This window comes from Malurus melanocephalus, unplaced genomic scaffold (assembly GCF_030028575.1).
Source record: "Malurus melanocephalus ecotype Western Australia unplaced genomic scaffold, MMel_1.1 scaffold_47, whole genome shotgun sequence".
NCBI classification, from domain to species: Eukaryota; Metazoa; Chordata; class Aves; order Passeriformes; family Maluridae; genus Malurus; species Malurus melanocephalus.
The window spans coordinates 1,266,281-1,286,170 of record NW_026623279.1 but is presented as its reverse complement, the minus strand read 5'-3'; the positions used below and the strand labels follow the sequence as shown (position 1 = coordinate 1,286,170).

The 19,890-nt window shown below is 41.4% G+C and overlaps 1 protein-coding gene across 3 annotated transcripts; it reads left to right on the top strand.

Annotated features, from left to right (window-relative positions):
• Positions 1-758: 758 nt before the first annotated feature.
• Positions 759-19,141, top strand: SLC34A2 (solute carrier family 34 member 2). Of its 3 annotated transcripts, XM_057365059.1 has the most exons (14): positions 759-1,128; positions 1,219-1,274; positions 6,947-7,061; positions 7,163-7,300; positions 7,778-7,906; positions 8,800-8,943; positions 9,587-9,698; positions 10,772-10,967; positions 11,675-11,770; positions 14,110-14,230; positions 14,895-15,062; positions 16,484-16,600; positions 16,689-16,813; positions 18,144-19,141. In XM_057365059.1, exons 3-14 carry the CDS (start codon positions 6,956-6,958, stop codon positions 18,717-18,719), a joined length of 2,028 nt encoding a protein of 675 aa, XP_057221042.1. In that variant the 5' UTR covers positions 759-1,128; positions 1,219-1,274; positions 6,947-6,955; the 3' UTR covers positions 18,720-19,141. The 3 variants fall into 3 exon arrangements, with proteins under 3 accessions (XP_057221042.1, XP_057221040.1, XP_057221043.1); XM_057365057.1 differs by lacking the exon at positions 759-1,128 and having other exon boundaries at positions 1,201-1,274; XM_057365060.1 differs by lacking the exons at positions 759-1,128; positions 1,219-1,274 and adding an exon at positions 2,563-2,682.
• Positions 19,142-19,890: the final 749 nt, after the last annotated feature.

Below are 19,890 nucleotides of genomic sequence, written 5' to 3'. Positions count from 1 at the left end.
GTGGGGAGAGCGAGACAGGGCTGGTGCTTCCTTCCATCCTTGGGCTGCAACATCAGCCCTGCCCAGTGCCGTGTGGGCAGTGGAACCACCAAGCACCAGCAGAGCCACTGCAGGCAGGGGAGGTGCTTGGTGGTTCTGCTGCCAGGATGTGATGCTGCACACGGGGCTGCAGAGGCTTTCATGGTCACTGCTTATTAAACATTTCTGATGCTGACGCGGGAGAAGGGGAAGTTCTGACTCACCGCTCCAAAGGCTGRGCATCTCCACGGGACTGAAAGGTGCAAAAAGCAAGAGTTTTATTTTACTAAGTTACTAAGTCACCAAGCTGCTGGGAGATATGACTGCTTACAAGCAGAAAAAGCAGATCTGCTGGTTAGATGGCTAGTTTACAGGGTATTTTGTCAGTTTAAGCTGCCTACAGAAATAGAAAATTTTCAAAGAAAATAAAGCTGCAGTGCCTAATGCAGCCCCTTTGCCCCAGCTCCCCATTAAGATCAGCAGTAGAACAGACAGAAATGCTGGTGGCTGCTTTTTCTAATCTATAGTRCCACACTGTTTTATTGAATAACATATCTATTTATCATCTAGTCCTCTTCATCCCTAGCGTTCTGAACACCTTTATCAAAGGTGTCCTTACACCTTTAAATCTACTTTGGAAGTAGAGCCACAGACGAAATGCTAATGAGCTTGCCTTAATTGTAAACATTGAGCACTGATAAGAATGAAACTCCATCCTCTGTTCTAAGTTCTTACGTGTTTCCTACTTACACCGCTTTTTATCTGATTCTCCTTCACTTCTGTTCTTAGGCAGATTAATAGGCACCTGAACAGACAAATAACAGTACTACATCTCCTTCACACCCTTTTGACAGGCTTTTGAGATTGTAAAATTTTTTTTTGAAAATTATTATTGGAAAAAAAGATTACTGAATGATCAGGCGGACAGCAATTTTTCAGGCTGGAACAAATMGTTCCTCAGCACTCACATGAATACATTTGTAACTTGTACTTAAATGCTGATGGGACATTTTTTAGAATGTGATAATTGTGAAATAGCCTGTAGTTTTATCAGTGTTGGTTGCTGCCCGTTCCTGCAAAAAAAGTTTTATTGTGATCATTAAGTTGCAGGTAGGCAGTGCCTCTGGACTGTAAAATAGGAATGTTAGTGTGCAGTGATGAAAGCAAACTTTGCTCAACACCTGTCTATATATATTGCAGGTTTCAGTGGCTGCCCAGTTGATCCGTTCACTCTATTGTCTGGGAATAAAGTCGTGGTAAGTAAGAGCAACTAAGACTGAGTTTTCTTTTCTTCTCTTTTGAAYTTGTTTAGCTTGCAAATCTAAAACTCTGCTTTTGCAGTTCAAGGAATGGCAACAGAGAGGTAATTCAGGGTACTGGAGTGGCATGTGAAATGTCATCCTCTTGTTAACATTTCCACCTCATTTTYCTTCAGCTGCATTTATATTTCAAGGAAGTGATAAAAAAAATCATAGCTGTGAAAACAAACTGTGCTTTTTTTCTGAAATTAGTTAGGCTTATTTTATTGAATATGATAAAGAAAAAATGTATTTTGTTAGCTTCTGCCAAAAAAGCCCCATCAGAAATAAATGCCTATAACAAAAGAAAGTATTGGTTTAACTACTATTTGGATTGAAAAGAAGTGAGTTTTTAAGTCATAGTAATCAGTGGTATTRGATACTGGAAAATGTCTGGGATATGATTAATGAAACATTGGAAGGAAATACGGTCAGTTCGTGTGTTAGCATAGATCTTGTGTAAAGCCTGTGTGCCTCGCAACGGCCGTGTCAGGCTATTCCTGATGGAAACATTTTCTTATGCTAATTTGGTTTGATACACGGTGGTAGAAGGAATACATTAGAGTCTAATGCAGTTTGCTCAACTAATGTGGCAGTAGGCAGAAATCTACTGGTTTCTCAGTAACTTTTATTATCAGCTCTTCCATTAGATCAGTAAGTCTTTTTAATGCCATTATTTTTTCCTCTTTTTATTCTTTACTGTGTGTTTTGTCTTTGGGATGGGGTAGATCTGCTCTATTTCCTTGTTGGTGGGGTTATTAATTTTCTTGTCATTTTATTCTGAAAAAGTAATTGTTTTATTTAAATACTTACTAGACATTTCTAGTAGTTCACTGGTATTTCCTGGCTCTGGCTCCTCCGTGGCAGTCTCCAGTGCTTTGCTTGATTGTGAATTCAAAAATTAATCTTTGGAATTTGTTCTCTCTTTCACATGCCTAGATATTAGCTCTCTTTGCTAGTTTGTTTTATGTGGTTTTTTTAGTTTTGCTATGTGTTAGATTCAGACATGTGAGCAATGAGTCCAATGGATCCATAGGCATAAACAATGAGCACAGTGCTCTGTTTTTGTAGCTCTCACATATCTTTTGCCTTTACTACTGCATGAGTTGAAAGTTTACATCCTGGCTAAGCCTGCTGACTTATTCAAAGTAAAAGCCCCAAGGAAGCAGCTGGTGCCAGAGCAAAGACAAGACTTGCTCCTAGCAAAGCTGAATCAYTGTTGGTGTTTATTTAAGTTGTTGCTGGTTCTTTGGCACCTGGGGCTTTGTGGCTGCTATGGAACAGGTTCTGGGGCAAAACTATCAGCTGATGTAAGGCTACTGAAGGATTTTGTGCTGTCTGAGGAGCTTTCTTTTCCTGTCTCTAGGTAATGTGCTTCTGTGCTGGAAATGGTGCATTTGGAGGGGAAAAAGACAATATTTCTTCAAACTTTGTATAAGAAAGTGTGCTATGTAGTTTGGTATTTATTTCTATGGAGTATGTATGATAAATATTCATATTTACTAAGTTCAGATTAGCTGATATGTCTTTAATATAAAAACTGTAGTGCTGTGGTGAATGATAAGGAAGTGATGTATTTTTGTAGAAAAGCTGAGACAGAAGGAGGGAGAGGGAGAGAGAGTGAGAGAGAAAGGGGGAAGCCTGGCTGAACCCAAAATCTGATATGGAGCTGCTTAAGCAACCTGTAGGTGCRTGTATGGTCATGTTGCTGGTTGTTGCAGTTATTACCAGTTAGTTTTAAAAATACTGCTCTTTTCTTCAGTGCTTTATATTTCATCTTGGTTTGACTGGGTCTGTTCCCCAGGAGTGAGATTGCTTTAAGGCTGAATGCACTGTAGCTCTTATGTCAGGCACTACGTGGCCTTTCAGCGAGCTGTCATGGGTGGAGAGGTGGGAACAATACTGCCTGGGCACACGCAGGTGCCAGTTCATTTTCTCTGTGTTAAGTCCAGCAAAACAAGTACATTGACAACTGTTTCTGATTTGAAACTGCAAAGCACAGAGAGTGCAGCCCTGCAACAGAGGCAAAGCTGTTACAGCCCAGTGAGTCACTGAGGAATGCAATATAGGGCAACTGCTTGACACCTCGGGTTGCTCAGATAATTCCCCAGAGACTTTAACTCTTTGAAATGCTGTAGTGAGAATATGGATATAAAAACCACAGGAGCCCACTTAGGCTCTGAGTTTTTTCCCTCTCACATTTTATTTCAGAATTGGAATGCCATTGATTATTTCCACCTATCTCTCTCTTAGGAGGGGGAGGGTCCAGTTTCTTTTGAAGTTAGAAAGGATGTCACACATGGTTAGCATTTTCCAAAGGCAAGGAAAGACTATACTCACAACGAAAGAAGCGCACACGATGGTGTGAGAGGATTTGCCACGAGGTTCGGTGAAACGGACTGGATTACAGTTTGCGCAGGCATTAGTTTTCAGACCTTTGCAATATGCATAGCATATTGTGACCTGCCACTTTCAGGAGGAAATGAGCTCCCGTTTCGGCACCGCTCCCAACAGGTGGATATCCAAAGCGCCCGTGTATATCCCGATGTGGGCTCCATGGCTTCACCCTGGGTGCAGCACCTCGGCTGGTGTCCTGCCAGCCAGGCCTTGTGCATGGCACTGAGACACTGGGCTGGCACTGGGGTGGGCAGAGCTCATCACACCAACACCTCATGCAGCAATTGCGGCTGTCCTGCCTCTGAACCTGGACTGGTGTGTCCAGCTGAACACAGCAAGTTGTTGCCCTGCACRTTGTCATTGGCCCATTCTCTAACAYGTTCCTTTGTGTGCAGTTTGGTGCTCRAAAGTAAACCATTATTAGGGTTTTCATTGTCATTTATATTTTGCGTCAGCGATGTTTGGTCTTTTCCACCACACYTGACGTCAGCCTTTCYAAAGRCGTGTGTGCCCTGCCAGGGAGCCAYACGGTCACTTTGCCACCCCCCTGCTYACTGCTCTGCTCCTCCACAGCCCACACAGTGCCTACCGAGAACTTTCTTGAGGTGTTAATGTCTGTATTTGAGCCAGGGAAGAATTCTTTGAAGAGAAACAATAGAATGTAGATAATCTTTGTGGCACAGCAATTAATTAACAGTAAGTAGCTGTGGGTAGGACTCCAGCAAAGAGAGTATCAGGTGTCTCTCAACTATCTTCTCAGCTGTTCTTAACAAGAGCTGGGATCTGGGGAAGCTGACAGCTTTGGTGGCACTTCAAGGATCTAGATGGTTCTGTTGCATCAGTCCTTGGTACTACTCACAGAGCATGGGCCATTTTAGTAATTCCTCTGCAAATCTAAATGCCCAAATCTAATTGCCCAAGGCAAATGCTGCCAAATCTACCTTCTCAAATCAGAGGTTGGCTAGGGTTCATATGAATAGCTGTATGCATATATCTATTAAAAAAGTTCCTCCACAGAGCTGATCAGCCCTCATTCTGTGATGTTTAATCACATAAAGCAAAAACAATTATAATACGTGACGTACCTGTGGGATTCTGAGCACCTCAGGAGTGTGGGAGATGCTTATTATGGAAAAATGCCCTGCCAAATTCTTGTATGGGGAGACTTTATTTAGGAGGCATAGAAGCTGTCCATCTGCTGAAGTTTTCAAGCTCCAGTTTCTCCACTGAATGCGTCAGCTCAGTTTCCATACAGTAATCATGCAGGCTGAATCCTTCATTTCCATACTAAGCGTAACAGAAGAGCTGTGGTACTGATGGCATCTCTAGGGATGGTGGTATCCAGCATATTCTGTGTCTCCATTGTTGGAATAAGTTGCAACTTCACATCTGACTTTCCARTATATTTTCATGATTGCATTTCACTTAAGAATCACTTGTGCAGAGCAGTTATTTTTTTAATAGCTCTTTAAATGCTGAACATATATAAATGAAACTTGTTTAACAAGATGGAGATGTTCTCGCCTGGGTGGGGCTGGAGATTGTTTTGGCATGGGTGAAAATGAGAGAATTTGCTTCAAGCAAATGGGAATCTTTGTTGAAACAAGCAAGAGTGACTTTTCTTTCATCTGTTCTAAGATCTTTGTGTATCTTGGGAGCTGCTTTGGGTCTTACACCACAGATGAAGAATGTGAAAAGTATAGTTTTGCTAATGGAATTGTAGAATATCTTTTCCTGGTAATGTGGAAGGGGAGCTACTCTTGTTTGTGGAGTATCAGAAAACAATACCCACCTGTGTTACAGTAAGACATGAGTGATTTTGTCCGTGCCATTTCCTTCCCAGCTAAAGGAGGAGGATGTGTGGCTTAGTGATGTGGGCAGGAACAAARCATTTTCATCATCAGCTACATAAAGGATTATGATTAAATAAATGATTAATTATACTCCCTCGGAGTGACTGCTAACCTCAGGTGAACCTTGTTTATGGGAGYGTGATACCAGCTCTGACTTTTGGAAGCTGGGCACAAGGGCTCTGTTTATGTGGAGCATTGGAGGCAAATTCACTGACCAGTGTTTCAGATGTGGGTGCCAGATGTGCTGRTCATGGGGCAGCTCTGACTGCTGCACTACTGACTCGTGCAGCAGACAGGGTGGAAGAGACAGACCTGAAGGTGAGACTTTTCTGGATAGGGTTCGCTTCTGCCATTCTTTCCACTGAGTTTTCAGATGTGCTGACTGATCTCACCAAGTCTGTAAAGGCAGAAGTCTTGTGGTCCATAGTGGCTCATCTTTCCATAGTCACCTTCCCCCTCTTTCATGTCCCTCCCTCTGGCTTCCAATACTGGTGAAATGAACAGGTGGGCTCTTCCAGGCTTGGCCTCCTCTTGTGCCTGAACTRGCTCTGTCGTGTTCTTGCGCCTGTGCTGGCAGGATTTGGCCATGGGATGTCTTACTTTTAAAGTTATTCTTTATTAATATTGCAGGGCATGTCAAGTGTGCCCAAAAGGGATCAGGAGGTTCAGAGAGAGAGTCAGTGTGATGTGGATGAGCTGGACCTTGCTGCACCAGCTCAGACACTTTTTTCAGCATCAGCTGTGAGGTTCAGGCAAATACAGACCTGCAATGGCCACTGCTCTCTAATTGTCCTCTTGTCCAGGCATGCAGCAAGCTCAAAACCCTGGGCTCTTCCTCCACCTTGTTCAGGATTCTCCTTCGTGTTTCCATGGGAATGAACCAGTAAAGGCAACAAGGCATTGTGTTTAGCATGCATGACCCAGACTAAGCTTTAGGGGAGAATATTTTTGTCAAGGTCTGTGTATTGAATTACCAGGTAAAGGCAGTGGCTTAAATACAGAAGGTGGAAGAAAGTAAAACGCTTCTTGCTGAAAGAGTTGAAATTAATTAAAGGGAAGAAATGCCTCCCTTTTGGAAAGCAGTGGAATCTTTGCTTTCATGACAGTTAAAAGTGCATGAAAATACAGATGTAAGGCAGAAATAATTTTTTAAATTTTGTACACAAATAAATAAACTGTGATTTAAAAATAATTGAGAAATCAATTTCACAAATAGAGGAATAACTCATAAAGATTTGTAAAAAATTGTGTTCAAGGGAAAAGTGCTCATATTCTGTTTTCATCTCCTTAGCTCTTAATCCTTATCRTATTTCTCACATACCCTGTTGTAAGTTGAATATTTTGGCTGGATGTGCATTTTAATCAACTCTCCTTTGTTAGTCACAGATCATGGCTCCCTGGCCAGAGGTAGAGAAACCTGAAACCAATAACTATATTGGGGACTCTTCCAAACAAAACCAGAATATGGCTGGGAAAGAAGGAGAAAACCACAAAGGTAACATGCTCACTTGTGAGTTATAAAGATATATAAGTTTGGGGGATCCTTGGAGAAGATAGAAGGTAATTAAATTGTTTTTTAATGTTCTATTTCATCAGGCAATGTGGCTTCACTTGGAAATAAAGGGGAAATTCAACCTGCATTTTCCACAGTAGCTTTGATAGATGAGACAAGGCCAGAAGAAGATGACCCATGGGCTCTGCCGGAACTGCAGGACACTGGGGTCAAGTGGTCAGGTAGCCATTTCTCCATGAAAAAAATTACCTATTTTTTTTTCCCTATCATTGTCTGACCTTATCCAAGAGTTAATAGGCATATTCTGTTTAGTCAATTAAGAAAAATCTTGAAATGATGCTGCTTACCCTCCTTAAACTACAAGGAGATGAATGAAAAAAAGTCCAGCACTAATATGGTTTTAYATCCAACCATGTGTTAGTCTTTCTTTACTCAGTAGAATGACTGTAAAACCAAGGGTCGATCTCAGATTTCATAAGGCTTTTGTCACATACCAAAAAGGTTTTTCTTGTGGTAAAAGTAGGTAAACTAAATACCTGCTTCTGCAGTTAAAATGTGATTAAGAACATTCTTTTGGGTTTAATCACACACTGGAGCCACAACACTGTCTTTGTCTCCACTGTCTCTGCTTGTGCACTAGCGTATTCCAGAGAAAAGAATGAAGTGATTMTTTTATACATAATGTATTTCTTTTGCAGAGCTGGATCGAAAAGGAAAAATCATTCGTGTACTGTATGGGATAGGGAAGTTCATTTTGCTACTCGGATTACTCTACAATTTCGTCTGTTCTCTGGATGTACTGAGCTCTGCTTTTCAACTGGTAGGAGGTATGAAAATATTTTAAAAATTAAGAATAAACTATGAATGAGGTAGTAAATTTTGTCTGAGAGACTTAATTGCAATTATTGCTCTTCAAGAACATTCTTCATATGTTTTGAGATTCAGAAGGAAGTAGCTCTGATTGAACAATGTCCTTCATTTGTTTGAAAGGGACTTTCTCTCGCAAATTCCAAAGATCTGTTAATGTAGGTGTTATTGGCCCTGATTTCCTGGTAGCTTCCTATTACTTTAGTGACAGTTTACATGAACACATCCCTGCATAGACATGTCCCACGTGAAAGACATTTCACCAAGGTGAATTATGAAAATTGGGCTCTTGATCAAGACATGTAGCGCTGAAACATCCTCCAAATCCTCCCAAGAYGAAAACTATTGAAATTTACTTTTTACATTTACCTCAAAGAGTTGAATTCAGGTGATGGATTCAGGAATGGTTATCAGAGAAATATGTGACCTTCTGTGGAAGTATTTTGCAAACACAGAAASGCACAGGAATAGAATTAATCAGTATTATTGAAAGAGTTTTCCCTGATTCAGTAATTAACAATGCCATGTAATAACATTTAAATCAAGSTATGGGTGTTTTTTTGTCCTACTGTCTTTTCTCTGATGGCTGTGGTATTATATGCTTCTCTATGGAGTTCAGTCGAGCCTGTTAGTCACTGAAATGAGAGAATATAAAGTACTTTCTAGTAACTGAGAAGCTGAGAGTCCAGGGCCTGAATCTGGATCCCTGGGCTACGTTGTACTTTTTTGGGCTAGTAACCATGGTTATATATGTATCAATCAAATGGCTTTGATCTTTAATTAAAAATTCTCATAATTTCTATGCACTTTACCTTGCCCTTTCCTCRCTCTGAGAATACACTTTTTTTAACAGGTAAAGCAGCGGGGGACATATTCAAAGATGATTCAGTGCTCTCGAATCCTGTTGCGGGGTTGGTGATTGGAGTTCTGGTGACTGTTATGGTCCAGAGCTCCAGCACTTCTTCATCCATTATTGTCAGCATGGTGTCCTCCACATGTRAGTCTGCTTACAGTGCTTTCCTAGAGATAACTCATAAATCTTATCTTGGGTGAAAACATTCCCACTTGTGTTCAAACTGTAAAAGCTTTGGGTATAAGAATAGAGACTTAGGAAAAGATTTTCACAATGGTTTCCCTGTTATAAAATCAATTTTTAAAGAGTAATTATAATGGTATTAATAGTAGTAGTAGCAATAGTAGTAGTAGTACCAGGAATAATAGTAACACCACAATCACAATGAAAATCATTGGGAGCCTAGGGACTGAATGACGATTTTGGAATTATCTGCATACTTTTCCCATGTTAGGCAATTACTGAACTTCATTGTTTCTGTGGTATCATTTCAAAGTTCTGCAGTAAATAGGCAAATGCATGGGAAAGAAGAAACTAGCTTACTCTGRTCCTCTACCATGTGGTGAAAAGGGGTAACCATGGGCCACTGTCTTTGGAGTTTCAGTGGGGATCATGGGACTGTGGCAGTGCCATGTTACCAGGAGGGTTGATTAAAGCAAATGTGTTTGGATTGSAGCACTTAATCCCACTGATATCAAAGGAAGTGAGGGTTTCACTGAATAGTAATAGAAATTTTCATTGAAGCATAGAGCTTTTTTCATTCATTGTTTCTTTTTCTGCTTTCCAGTGCTGACTGTTCGATCAGCTATTCCTATAATCATGGGAGCAAACATTGGCACCTCGGTTACCAACACAATTGTGGCACTTATGCAAGCTGGGGACAGGAATGAGTTCAGAAGGTATTGTACTTAAACACTAGGTCTGGAAAATTGTTTTTTCCTTTTTTTTGCAAGTYGTCTTCTGTGTTTCCTATCACTACTACAGCCATTCAGCCTTTCTAGACAGGAAAGTTACAAGCATGGTCATGGCAAAGGTATAATGCTGCCTACATATATGGCTTTATATACTTGAAGAAAATCATAYTGGGCCCCTTTACAAGTTTTGTGGTTTTGTAAGAATTCACTGTTTTTAACAATCTTACACAAAGATAAATTTTCAAGTTCTCCCACTATACCACCCACCTTTTATTTTGTCTTAGTTGTGGGAAGGCTGAAGAAGTTAATATTACATGAATTTTGTCTGGTTTCCTTAAAAGGGATTTCAATGTTGAAGGCTTTTAAAGTCCGCGATAAGCAAGAGCTGGTAAYTGTAGAGAAATTAAGTGTTCTGGCTGTCACATATATACAGTGACAACTTTTGGACTGCCACTTGACACTGCCACTGAGAGAGCTCATGGCTTACTGGGGATGGGCAGTAAACTTGGGAGGGATAGGAGACTTGGTGCCTTCTCATTTATGGCATTCTGGGCATATTGAAATAYTCCTAGCCAAAGCCTCTGAGGGAAGAGCTGTGGAGTTTGAGGAGACGAGAGATGGGAGCCATACACCAACAGTTTGCACGAACATGTGGGAGTGCTGCAAAGCCCTCTTGCCCCAGCAGTCAGGAAGGACAGGTCCTGGAGGCAATGACTGGCTGAAGATTAAAAATGTACCAAAAATGGGTGAGAGGGAAAACAAATACAGGCTCTACAGCCACATCTTTCTTCAAACAAGTASTCTTGGCAGCCTCATATTAAGGATCACTTTTGTCTTTTCTAGTTTTTCTTGTTTTACTCATCTGTCTGGCTTTTTAATTGGCCAACAGTGYGGAGACAACTTAGCACTCCATAACAAAGTAGCCATCTTCTTTGACCCCAGAAATTAAATGGTTCCCACCTTGAAATGGCCTTCATCTCCATTTTTATGATTTCATATCTAATTGATGTTATGTTTTGTTTCATGGAAAGCAACTATTTTTTATTTTCTTCTTGTAGGGCCTTTGCTGGGGCAACAATCCATGATTTCTTTAATTGGCTTGCTGTCTTTGCACTATTGCCCATTGAAGTTGTTTCTGGCTATCTCTTYCATCTCACCAACGTTATAGTTGAGTCCTTTCATCTTGAAAGTGGTGACGATGCCCCAGAGCTACTAAAAGTTATCACAGACCCCTTTACAAAGCTCATCATTGAGGTAAGCTCTTTCTCTCTTTAAGGAACCTGCTTACTTGGATCAGTCACTACTAACCAAAATGCTCTGAGTATGAGAAGGGTTTCCACTCCTTTCTCTGAGTCCTCAGGGACTCAGTTCATTAGCAGATGAATTCTTCTTGTTATTCACATTTCACAAAGCCCCAGGTCTGTACGTTCTGTTTCTACTTCCCCCACATTTCACCTTAGCACAGGCAGACCTTGCCAGGAGGACKGGGAAGGCAGGTGAGGACAAAAACAGCCATGTGGGATGGATGGGAACATTGGCAGATACTAGCTGAGACAACCTGCAGCAGCCAGAGGACCAGCATTGGACCTAACGATGATACTGAAATTATGGGACATAATCACATGTGCCTAGAGGCCAAGGGGCTACACACAACTTCTGAAGTGGCAGTGAATACAGTGAAGCAGTTGTGTCAGAGCAGCTGATTAAACAGAAAGGGTGAGATGAGGTAGTGAATGATGTGGGGAGAATGAGACACAGCATTTGTACCTGTAGAGTTTTACCTTTTTCTGGAGTAACCCCATTCCTGCCTGTTGGGCAGCAGCTCCAACATTAGAGACACGCCGTGCAGACTTTATAGGGTTGAGCTTCCAAAGGGGGTTATTTAAGTAAAGCTGAACACAAGTTTGTGATGCAAGTTGGAATAAGGCATTTTTAAAATTATTTTTCTTCTTATTTTTAAGCTTGATAAATCMGTAATAAATGCAATTGCTACTAATGATGAATCAGCAAAAAACAAAAGTCTGGTGAAGATCTGGTGTGTCACTGAAACCAATGTGGTGAGTATCATGCTAAATTAATTGTCAGGTACCTCAGGAAATATATTACTTATCTGTAGCTGATGCTCCTTATCATAGGATTGCAAAATTAGGTATTTTAATGAGRTTGGAGTTTTCCGAGCAGAAAAAGAATGAAAAAAATTTAATTTAGATTTGCTTCACTTAAACCAAGGATGGTGACCAGTGGTGACCTTGACCTAGGCTGTTTTCAGTACCATTCAGGCCCTTGCTTATCAGAACCAGTGGATTGGAGCCAGGTTTTTTACTCCTTTCACACCAAATGCCTTTAAACTCTGATACTCCACCAACTCCCTGAAAGTGGAAAAAATCTGCAACGTAGGCCAAAGAAAAGAGTGTTTCAACCATCGTTTATCTACTGATCTAATCAGTTTTAGTTTTACGTCTGTTAGGGTGATCTGGTGGCAGCTGGCTCTTTGCAGCTTTCTTGGAAAACTGCCCTTGGAGAAAGCGTTTGTGGGGCTGTGTCCTGTTATTCTTCACCCAAGCAGCACTGCAGCTTGGARGAATCTCTTGCCCAGATCGACACCAATGAGTATTTTGGTAAAMTGTGGAGCTGAGTGTTTGGTTTGCTTTGTTCAGCTAACTAGCAATTAGAGCATTAAATATCCTTTGATTCTCTAATTAGAGTATTCTACTTGTTGGCATGTATATAAAGTGATTCCTGAAGTCCTGAGGCAGAAGATGCTTAAGGGCACGCTGCRAAGGTTGAAATGAAGTGCCCAGCTCCTATTGAATGACAGTCTGGATGGCCAGTGAAATGCTACCTCTGGAGATAGTGCTGGAGCAGAGCTGTGCTCACCTGAAACCCTGCTCAGGTGACACTGTCGAGTCTCTGGATGTTCCACCCCGGGCCGGGCTGGGGCTGCGCTGCTGGGAGAGCAAACCCTTGTGCCCCTCAGTGCCCTGGCACAGCCCAGCCCTCAGCTGGAGAGCTCTGAGCCCCTGAGCCCTGCACAGGACCAGCAACTGCACAGAAAGTGTAGGCTGAGGGAAATATCTGTTTCTAGACACACACTTTTATCTGTGTTTGTCCATATTTTGGCTGCGTTCTTACTGCCCGAGCTTGTAGTCAGATTACAAAAATACGTGAAACCCTCAGAAGTTTGACTTGAATTTGGTGAGGGAAAAGGAAGATAATTTAAATTATTTACATTCCTAGTAGGTTAAACTAATTTCTGGCAAAAAAGATGAAACAGACTTATGTCAGGGATAAATACATGCAAGCATCATATGTTTAAAGCAAAATATGAATATTTTGATCAAATGCAGCTGCTTTGAAACTCGGAGTTTTGGAAAAAAATTCAGGAAGGTGAGAAACAGGATTGCATTGTGTTTGTAAAGGTTGACAGGATGGGGGACTCCAGATGCTCCCTGGAGTTGTGGGGTTGCTAGATCTACTCCCAGTTTTGCTCAACTGCAGCATCTGGACAGGAGTTCAAATGCAAGCATCTGTTGGCCGTACCCAGAAAAAAAAATTTCTCTTTCCCTATTTCTGCAAAAGRAAATCACTCAATCACTTTGAGAAGATACCTCATGTTCAGAAGCATGTTTCAGAGTCCATTTGCCTGTTAGCTGCTCTCATGTGGAAGTACAGCTCAGTCAGCAAACTCTTTCTTAATCTCCATAAGGACTTATGGACCTGGTGTCAGAATGCAGTATGTTCAGGCTAGGAGGGCTTACAAGGAAGGTTTTATTGTGGTATAAACAGAAATTCAGTAATTTAGTAATGCTAATCATAGTGCTTGTACTTAGCTCTTAGATAGCATTTGAACTTTGAAAATGAAAGTAGTAGCAGCACTTCTGTTTTTACAGACAGGGAAACTRAGGCAGAGAAAAGCAGCTTGAGCAAGTTGTGCTCAACCAGCAAGAGAGGCTGCACTGGTGTTGTATCATTCTGACTCCCTGMCCTGTAGTACTCACCAGACCACGAACTCGTTGAGATGTCAGTCCACAGGTCTTTCTTTGACCAAGGAAGCTGGAAAAGGAATGTCCCACAGCTGCAGCCAAACACAAACCTTGCTACACAAAGCCTCTCACGAGTAGTTAGCCACTAATGGCTTGGTGCTATGGTTATTGCAATGTAGAAGATTTTGGGGATATTTTAAACTTCAAATGTTGTACAGATTTACTTGGGTAACAGCCCAATCATTTATTTTAAGAATGTGAAAATTTCACCTTCTCATTAATGTGGCGTCCGCTTACAATTCTGACTTTTTAGTTGATGAATCTTGGCTGTAGCAAAAATCTAAAACTCTGCATGAGCTCTTAATAAAGGATTGCAGATGACTGAACTATCTGCTTTTTCTGGCAACGTTTAGACACTGCAGAATGTGACAATTCCACCTTCAGAAAACTGCACATCTCCTGAATTTTGCTGGACTGAGGGAAATACAACATGGACCCTCAAGAATATAACTGAAACAGAGTATATCAGTAAATGTAAGTAGTAGAACTCTTTCTCTGCAATGTCTTTACAAAAGCACATAGCTTTCTGATGGTGCTACCAGCCCTCTTCAGAGCTGGACACAGAGGAGCCTGTGCTCTGTTAGAGCTGCACAGCTGGAGTTACCAGCATCACCATGGGATCTGGCTGCACATGGATCTCTTTCCATGCTCCCTGATRCCAGTAATTGAGGTCTTCAGTATCATGTCACCCTTGATGTTCAGATGGCATGGAGCTACGGTTACTTGGCTGTAATGGTTGCTTGGATATCTCTATCCCTATGCATGCCCTGCAGGACTTTCAACAGCCCTTCTCAGGCAAAGAGAAGGGAAAAGCTGACTCACTATGCAGCTTGGAGCACCCTAAAATTKTCTCCTACCATTGTACTCCTCTACCTTGCATGTGGTCACCTAGTTCCTCCCTGCCCCATAGATGTGCCCATGTATTTTATAAGCACRTCCATAGAAGCTCCTCTCCTGCCTCACTCAGACATGCCTTTTGYGGAATAAGGGAAGTGGCATTTTCCCTGTTTGCATCAACCCCTCAAGCTGTGCGTGCTTTGGTCCCATTTTCTTAGGGGTGTGTATGAAAACCAGAGAGGGGCTTGGGATCACAAGTAAAAATGTAGGTAGGCTAATTCATTTTCCTTTTCTTTTCCAGGTAAACATATCTTTGTGAACTCCGACCTGCCTGATCTTGGCATCGGTCTCATCCTTCTGGCTTTGTCCCTGCTTGTTCTGTGCTCCTGTTTGGTAGCGATCGTTAAGCTGTTAAACTCTGTGCTTAAAGGACAAGTGGCAAGTGTTATCAAGAAGACAATCAACACCGGTAACTACCTGCTTTTCCTGARGATTGTTTTCAGCAAAGACAAGGACACTGAGCACAATTTATTGATATTTCCTGTTCTGGAAGATATTATAGAAAAGCCTAAAGAAACTGCTATTGAATGAAAATCATGCACACCCCCCAACATTTTTTCCCCCTAGCATGTTTTTTTTCTTTTGTTTAAATATCTATTAGTGAACAGCTTGATTGRGAAATGCAGCAGATTAACAGCATTAGAGACCAAAGTCCAAGCTGTGGTTCTTGATGTATAATCATTAGCTGTTAGAAATGTAAYGTTCCAATCCTCAAAAGATAGCACTGAAGTGCTGAGGTTGTGATTGCCTGTTCTGGCACAGAGCCTGCATGTTCCTTCCAAAGAAAGTTGAAAAACGTTTGTAGTAATTAGTGATCTTGCTCTGTTCTGCTGCCTAACCGTCTCTTCAGTAGGATAAGGCAGCCTTGAATAGAGGTATTTTTCTGTCTTTCCCTGTGCTGTCCAGGTGGTTTTTTTTTTTCAGCCTGGATCCATTGAGTGCAAAAGTTGGTTTTTTTGTTGGTTTTTNCACTAGGCTGCTTTTCCTTCATGCTCTCTTAAATGGCTGCTTTTCCTTCATGCTCTCTTAAATGGAGAGGTCAGAAGCTGTGGCAGAGAAAAGCAGTCCCAGAATAGGCAGATCTCAGGGTGTGGTTGAAGAGAGGGTTCACTAAAACGTGGAAGGCAACAAAGTGGTCCCCAAGCTGTCTTCTGGGCAAAGAACACGGACCAAATTAAAAACAAGGGGTAGAAAGTAAACAGCTGACAGCTGCTGCTTATTTCATTTGGGATCTGCTCTGTTCCTCTGCATCTTCTCAACTGACTAAGTCCTCACCTCTCAACTCTTTCTATAAATCTGCAGACTACAGGGCACCCTTGTGCCTAGTTTCTCTAATCAGTGTAACTTGCTGTTCTTTGCAAGAGTTAACAAGTAAATTTTAGGAGATAATCTGCTTGAAACCAGTTAGAACAAACAACCTGGTTTTCTCAGGMTGGTCTTCAGAGCTTCCTGAAGACYGGATCCATGCAGTGGCTGCCTGGTTGCCAAAACTAAGGCTCTCAAGATGCCAAGATGGTTTTGTATTGACCTCTGTGGAAACATTTCTGGTACCTAATTGTATTCCAACACCCTGGGACAGGAKCAGGACAAATGTCTACCTAGTCTAGTATCCATCTCAAAGTGTATCCAGTGGTGCAGGGCTGTGGAAGGAGCACAGCAGACAGAATAAATCAGAGTAATAGAACTGACTCTCATCTCAAATCATCATTAAGATCCCATATGCAAACAAKTCATCAACATTTTAAGTGCTTAATAGTCTTCACTGCTGTGTTACTGTTACATAGGGCATTCTGTTATGCTAACAACAGTGTTTTCCCTCTTATTTTTTAGATTTTCCATTTCCTTTTACTTGGCTTGCTGGATACCTGGCTATGCTTGCAGGGGCTGGTATGACCTTCGTTGTCCAAAGTAGTTCTGTTTTCACATCTGCTATTACACCCCTTGTTGGTAAGTTGTAAATACTGTGTTCTTTGTCCTCATGTTTTATCTTCTCCATCATTCTGAAACCGACTCAGTCCTGGTTCTTTTCTTGCAGGTATTGGCGTTATAAGCATCGAGCGCTCTTATCCCCTCACYTTAGGGGCCAACATTGGCACAACYACAACAGCTATACTTGCAGCTTTAGCAAGTCCAGGGAGTACATTAAAGTATTCATTACAGGTCAGTACAAAACAATGCTTCCTTGGCTTCATTTAGAAGTTGTAACTTTTCTGAAGAAAAACTTGACCAAAGTGGTTCTATTGCAAATATGCCGTTCTTGTCATGCCTGGTTTTATGTGTGCTGTTAATGACAGCGCATTCACATTAACTGCTAGAGCAAAAAGGTTACATTAAACATTCCCAGAATGTCAATATATGGTTAATCTCGCTTTCTTAAATTGGCTTGGCCTGAGTGAATGGATTCAGAACTGAGACAGAAGAGGCCACTTGAACCCTGAGTGTGGGGTCTTTGCTTGGAATTCAGTGCTCACATACTCAGAACCTCTCTGAGGGTTACTGACGTCTGTAAGCTCCCTTCTCAGGACCCTAACTCAGTTCATGCAGTGTACAGGGACTCCTGTAACCTAAGTGAAGATTACACTTCAATCCTTAAGCTGGCAAGCTCTATCTACCTGATACTGCAGCGAGCATCATGGCTTCTATTTTTCTCATTGTAAATGTAAACTGAGCCGGTTTTATTGAATTCCTTTYTGCCTCAAACTCTTTGAAAAGTAGGAAGCCTGGCTTTGGCTTCCATTTTCCACCCAGTAAAGAACCTGATAGCAGATCACATTTGAAWGAATGCTCTACATAAAAGAGGGAAAGGAAAATGACGTTTCCTTTGTGAATAGGATGAATGTTTTAACTGGCTAAAATAAATCAAGAAAATTACAGAAGTCAGTTTATTGTCTCCAGGCATGATAGAACAGATGTAATCATGAGAAGATGCTATCTTGACAAAGCTCAGATTTCATGATAACATGCCAGTTTTATAATGCACTTTAAAAATAAACCCCTGCACTTTCATAYTTACTTTAGTCTGATAACATTTACAAAATGAAAATATGATATGGTGAGCAGCAAATGTACTGTTTTGTTTAATACATGCTTATTMTGTCTAAGTAATTTCTGTAAGCTTTAGCAAGTCCATGCCTTCTAATGGTAATTTAAAAGAAAATTTTTTTTGAAGTATGTGACTCAAAGGATTGTAAAGATCCAAAGGCAAAGTCCCCTTCCCAGAATCTCTTCAGTGCCCTATAAAAGTATAATTTTTATAAAATCCAAGTTTGAACCATTAAAAATTTCTCTGTAGCCTGTGTGTAATATCGAATTTGCACTTCCCATGTTTTCATTGAATATTATGGAAGCAGAACCCAATAATGAACAATCCTCACACAGCTCCCATGCCTTATTGACAACAGTTTTCTGAGAACTGGAAGTAATTATCATGTGTGTAGGCATATTTAAAGGTGTTTTAGCTAATGAACTTCTCAAATGTTTTTGCTTTCAGATTGCCTTGTGCCACTTTTTCTTCAATGTCTCTGGGATTATTCTGTTTTAYCCGATACCTTATACCCGCCTGCCAATCCGCATGTCCAAGACCTTGGGAAACATAACAGCCCAGTATCGATGGTTTGCTATATTTTATCTTCTCCTCTGTTTCTTTCTTTTGCCTTTGCTTGTATTTGCTCTGTCATTGGCAGGCTGGGCAGTCCTTTTGGGTGTTTGCCTTCCCATTGCTGCTGCTTTTATTGCTGTGGTTGTAATTAATGTTCTTCAGAAAAGGCGGCCACATTCACTGCCTGAGAAGCTCCAAAACTGGGATTTCCTACCTGTCTGGATGCACTCTCTAGAGCCCTGGGACAATGTACTGATGTCTTCACTTGCTTTTTGTGGGAAGCACTGCTGTGGCTTCTGCAAATGTTGCAAAGTCAACGTTGAACGGGAGGGTGCCAAAGACAACCAGCTAAAAACTATGGAAGTTTATGAAAACACCATGGCTATGGGTGATGAAGAAAGAGGTGGAAGAAGGGCTCCATCTGTAGCTTGTGTTGACAAAACAGGCACAAACAACACAGCCTTATAGTACTGGATCCACGTATAATAGCAAAGACACAGCATAGGACAGTCAGGCTCATCAAAACCACCTTGGACCTTGCACTGAGAACAGAGTGAACATTTTGTTAGGTTTCTGATGCCAGTGATACATCACTCCTCAAGGAATGGAGTCAAACAAGCTTGACAGAGTCCCCAGAAAATCTATGCTCASTTGCAAAGCTAATGACAGATTTGCTCACAGAGGATCTACTATGTGGTACCTTCCTCCAATGTTATCAGTAGCAAACAAAAGAAATTCTGATGTAGTCCCATGAAGAGAGGGATGAAAGGAGTGGCAATCAATTCAAACTTAAAAACCAAATAAACAATGCACTTGTAGAACAGCCTTTCTGACCTACTGACTCAGCAGAAATTACTTCATAATACCTGAAAAGCACTGGAAAAAAAAAAAAAAAAAAAGAAAGATAAAAAAAGAAAAAGAAAAAAAAAAAAAGGAGGCGGGGGTGAATCTTAATGTTTTCATTGGCCTGTCTGTAGTGGTCAAAATGGAAAACAGTAGCTTTCCTAGAATAGACAAAATCTATTCTATATGTGTGAAGGAAAATGAAATGCTGGGACATTCTTCAGAAGCTCTGGCATAAGGGTGCACATGAGCCCATTTGGAACCCTTYCTGTCTCCTTTAATACTAGGAGCAGGAGTTACAATTCTTTATTATCTCAAACTAATGATCAGAAAAGTAATTGCTGCTCCCTCAGTCCATTAAGCAGTTAGGTTAACAGGTTAAGCGCTGTGTTTGGAAAYGTCGGGTGGCTACCAAAGGTCTTGACTGACTGAGGATGTGGTTGTGTGGCCATTCTTCTCTCTAGATGGTCCTCTTCAGTCCTGTTCACCATGTAATCCCACAACGATGGAATGGTGCAGGAAGGAGGACAAGTGGCCGGAGAGGAGAGGAGTGGAGAGGAGAGGAGAGGAGAGGAGAGGAGAGGAGAGGAGAGGAGAGGAGAGGAGAGGAGGAGAGAGCTGTGCCAGTCTGGGCTCTTGCCAGGAGATCTGTGTGCAGCCATGGCTCCATTTGCCTAAGCCACAAAATGAGTTTTCACAGTAGCAGTGGAGACTGTCTAGACCTAGAACAGAGGGAGCCTGCAGAGCAGATAAYGGCTAGCACAGGACATCTGGTAACATTTACTGGAGAGAAAGA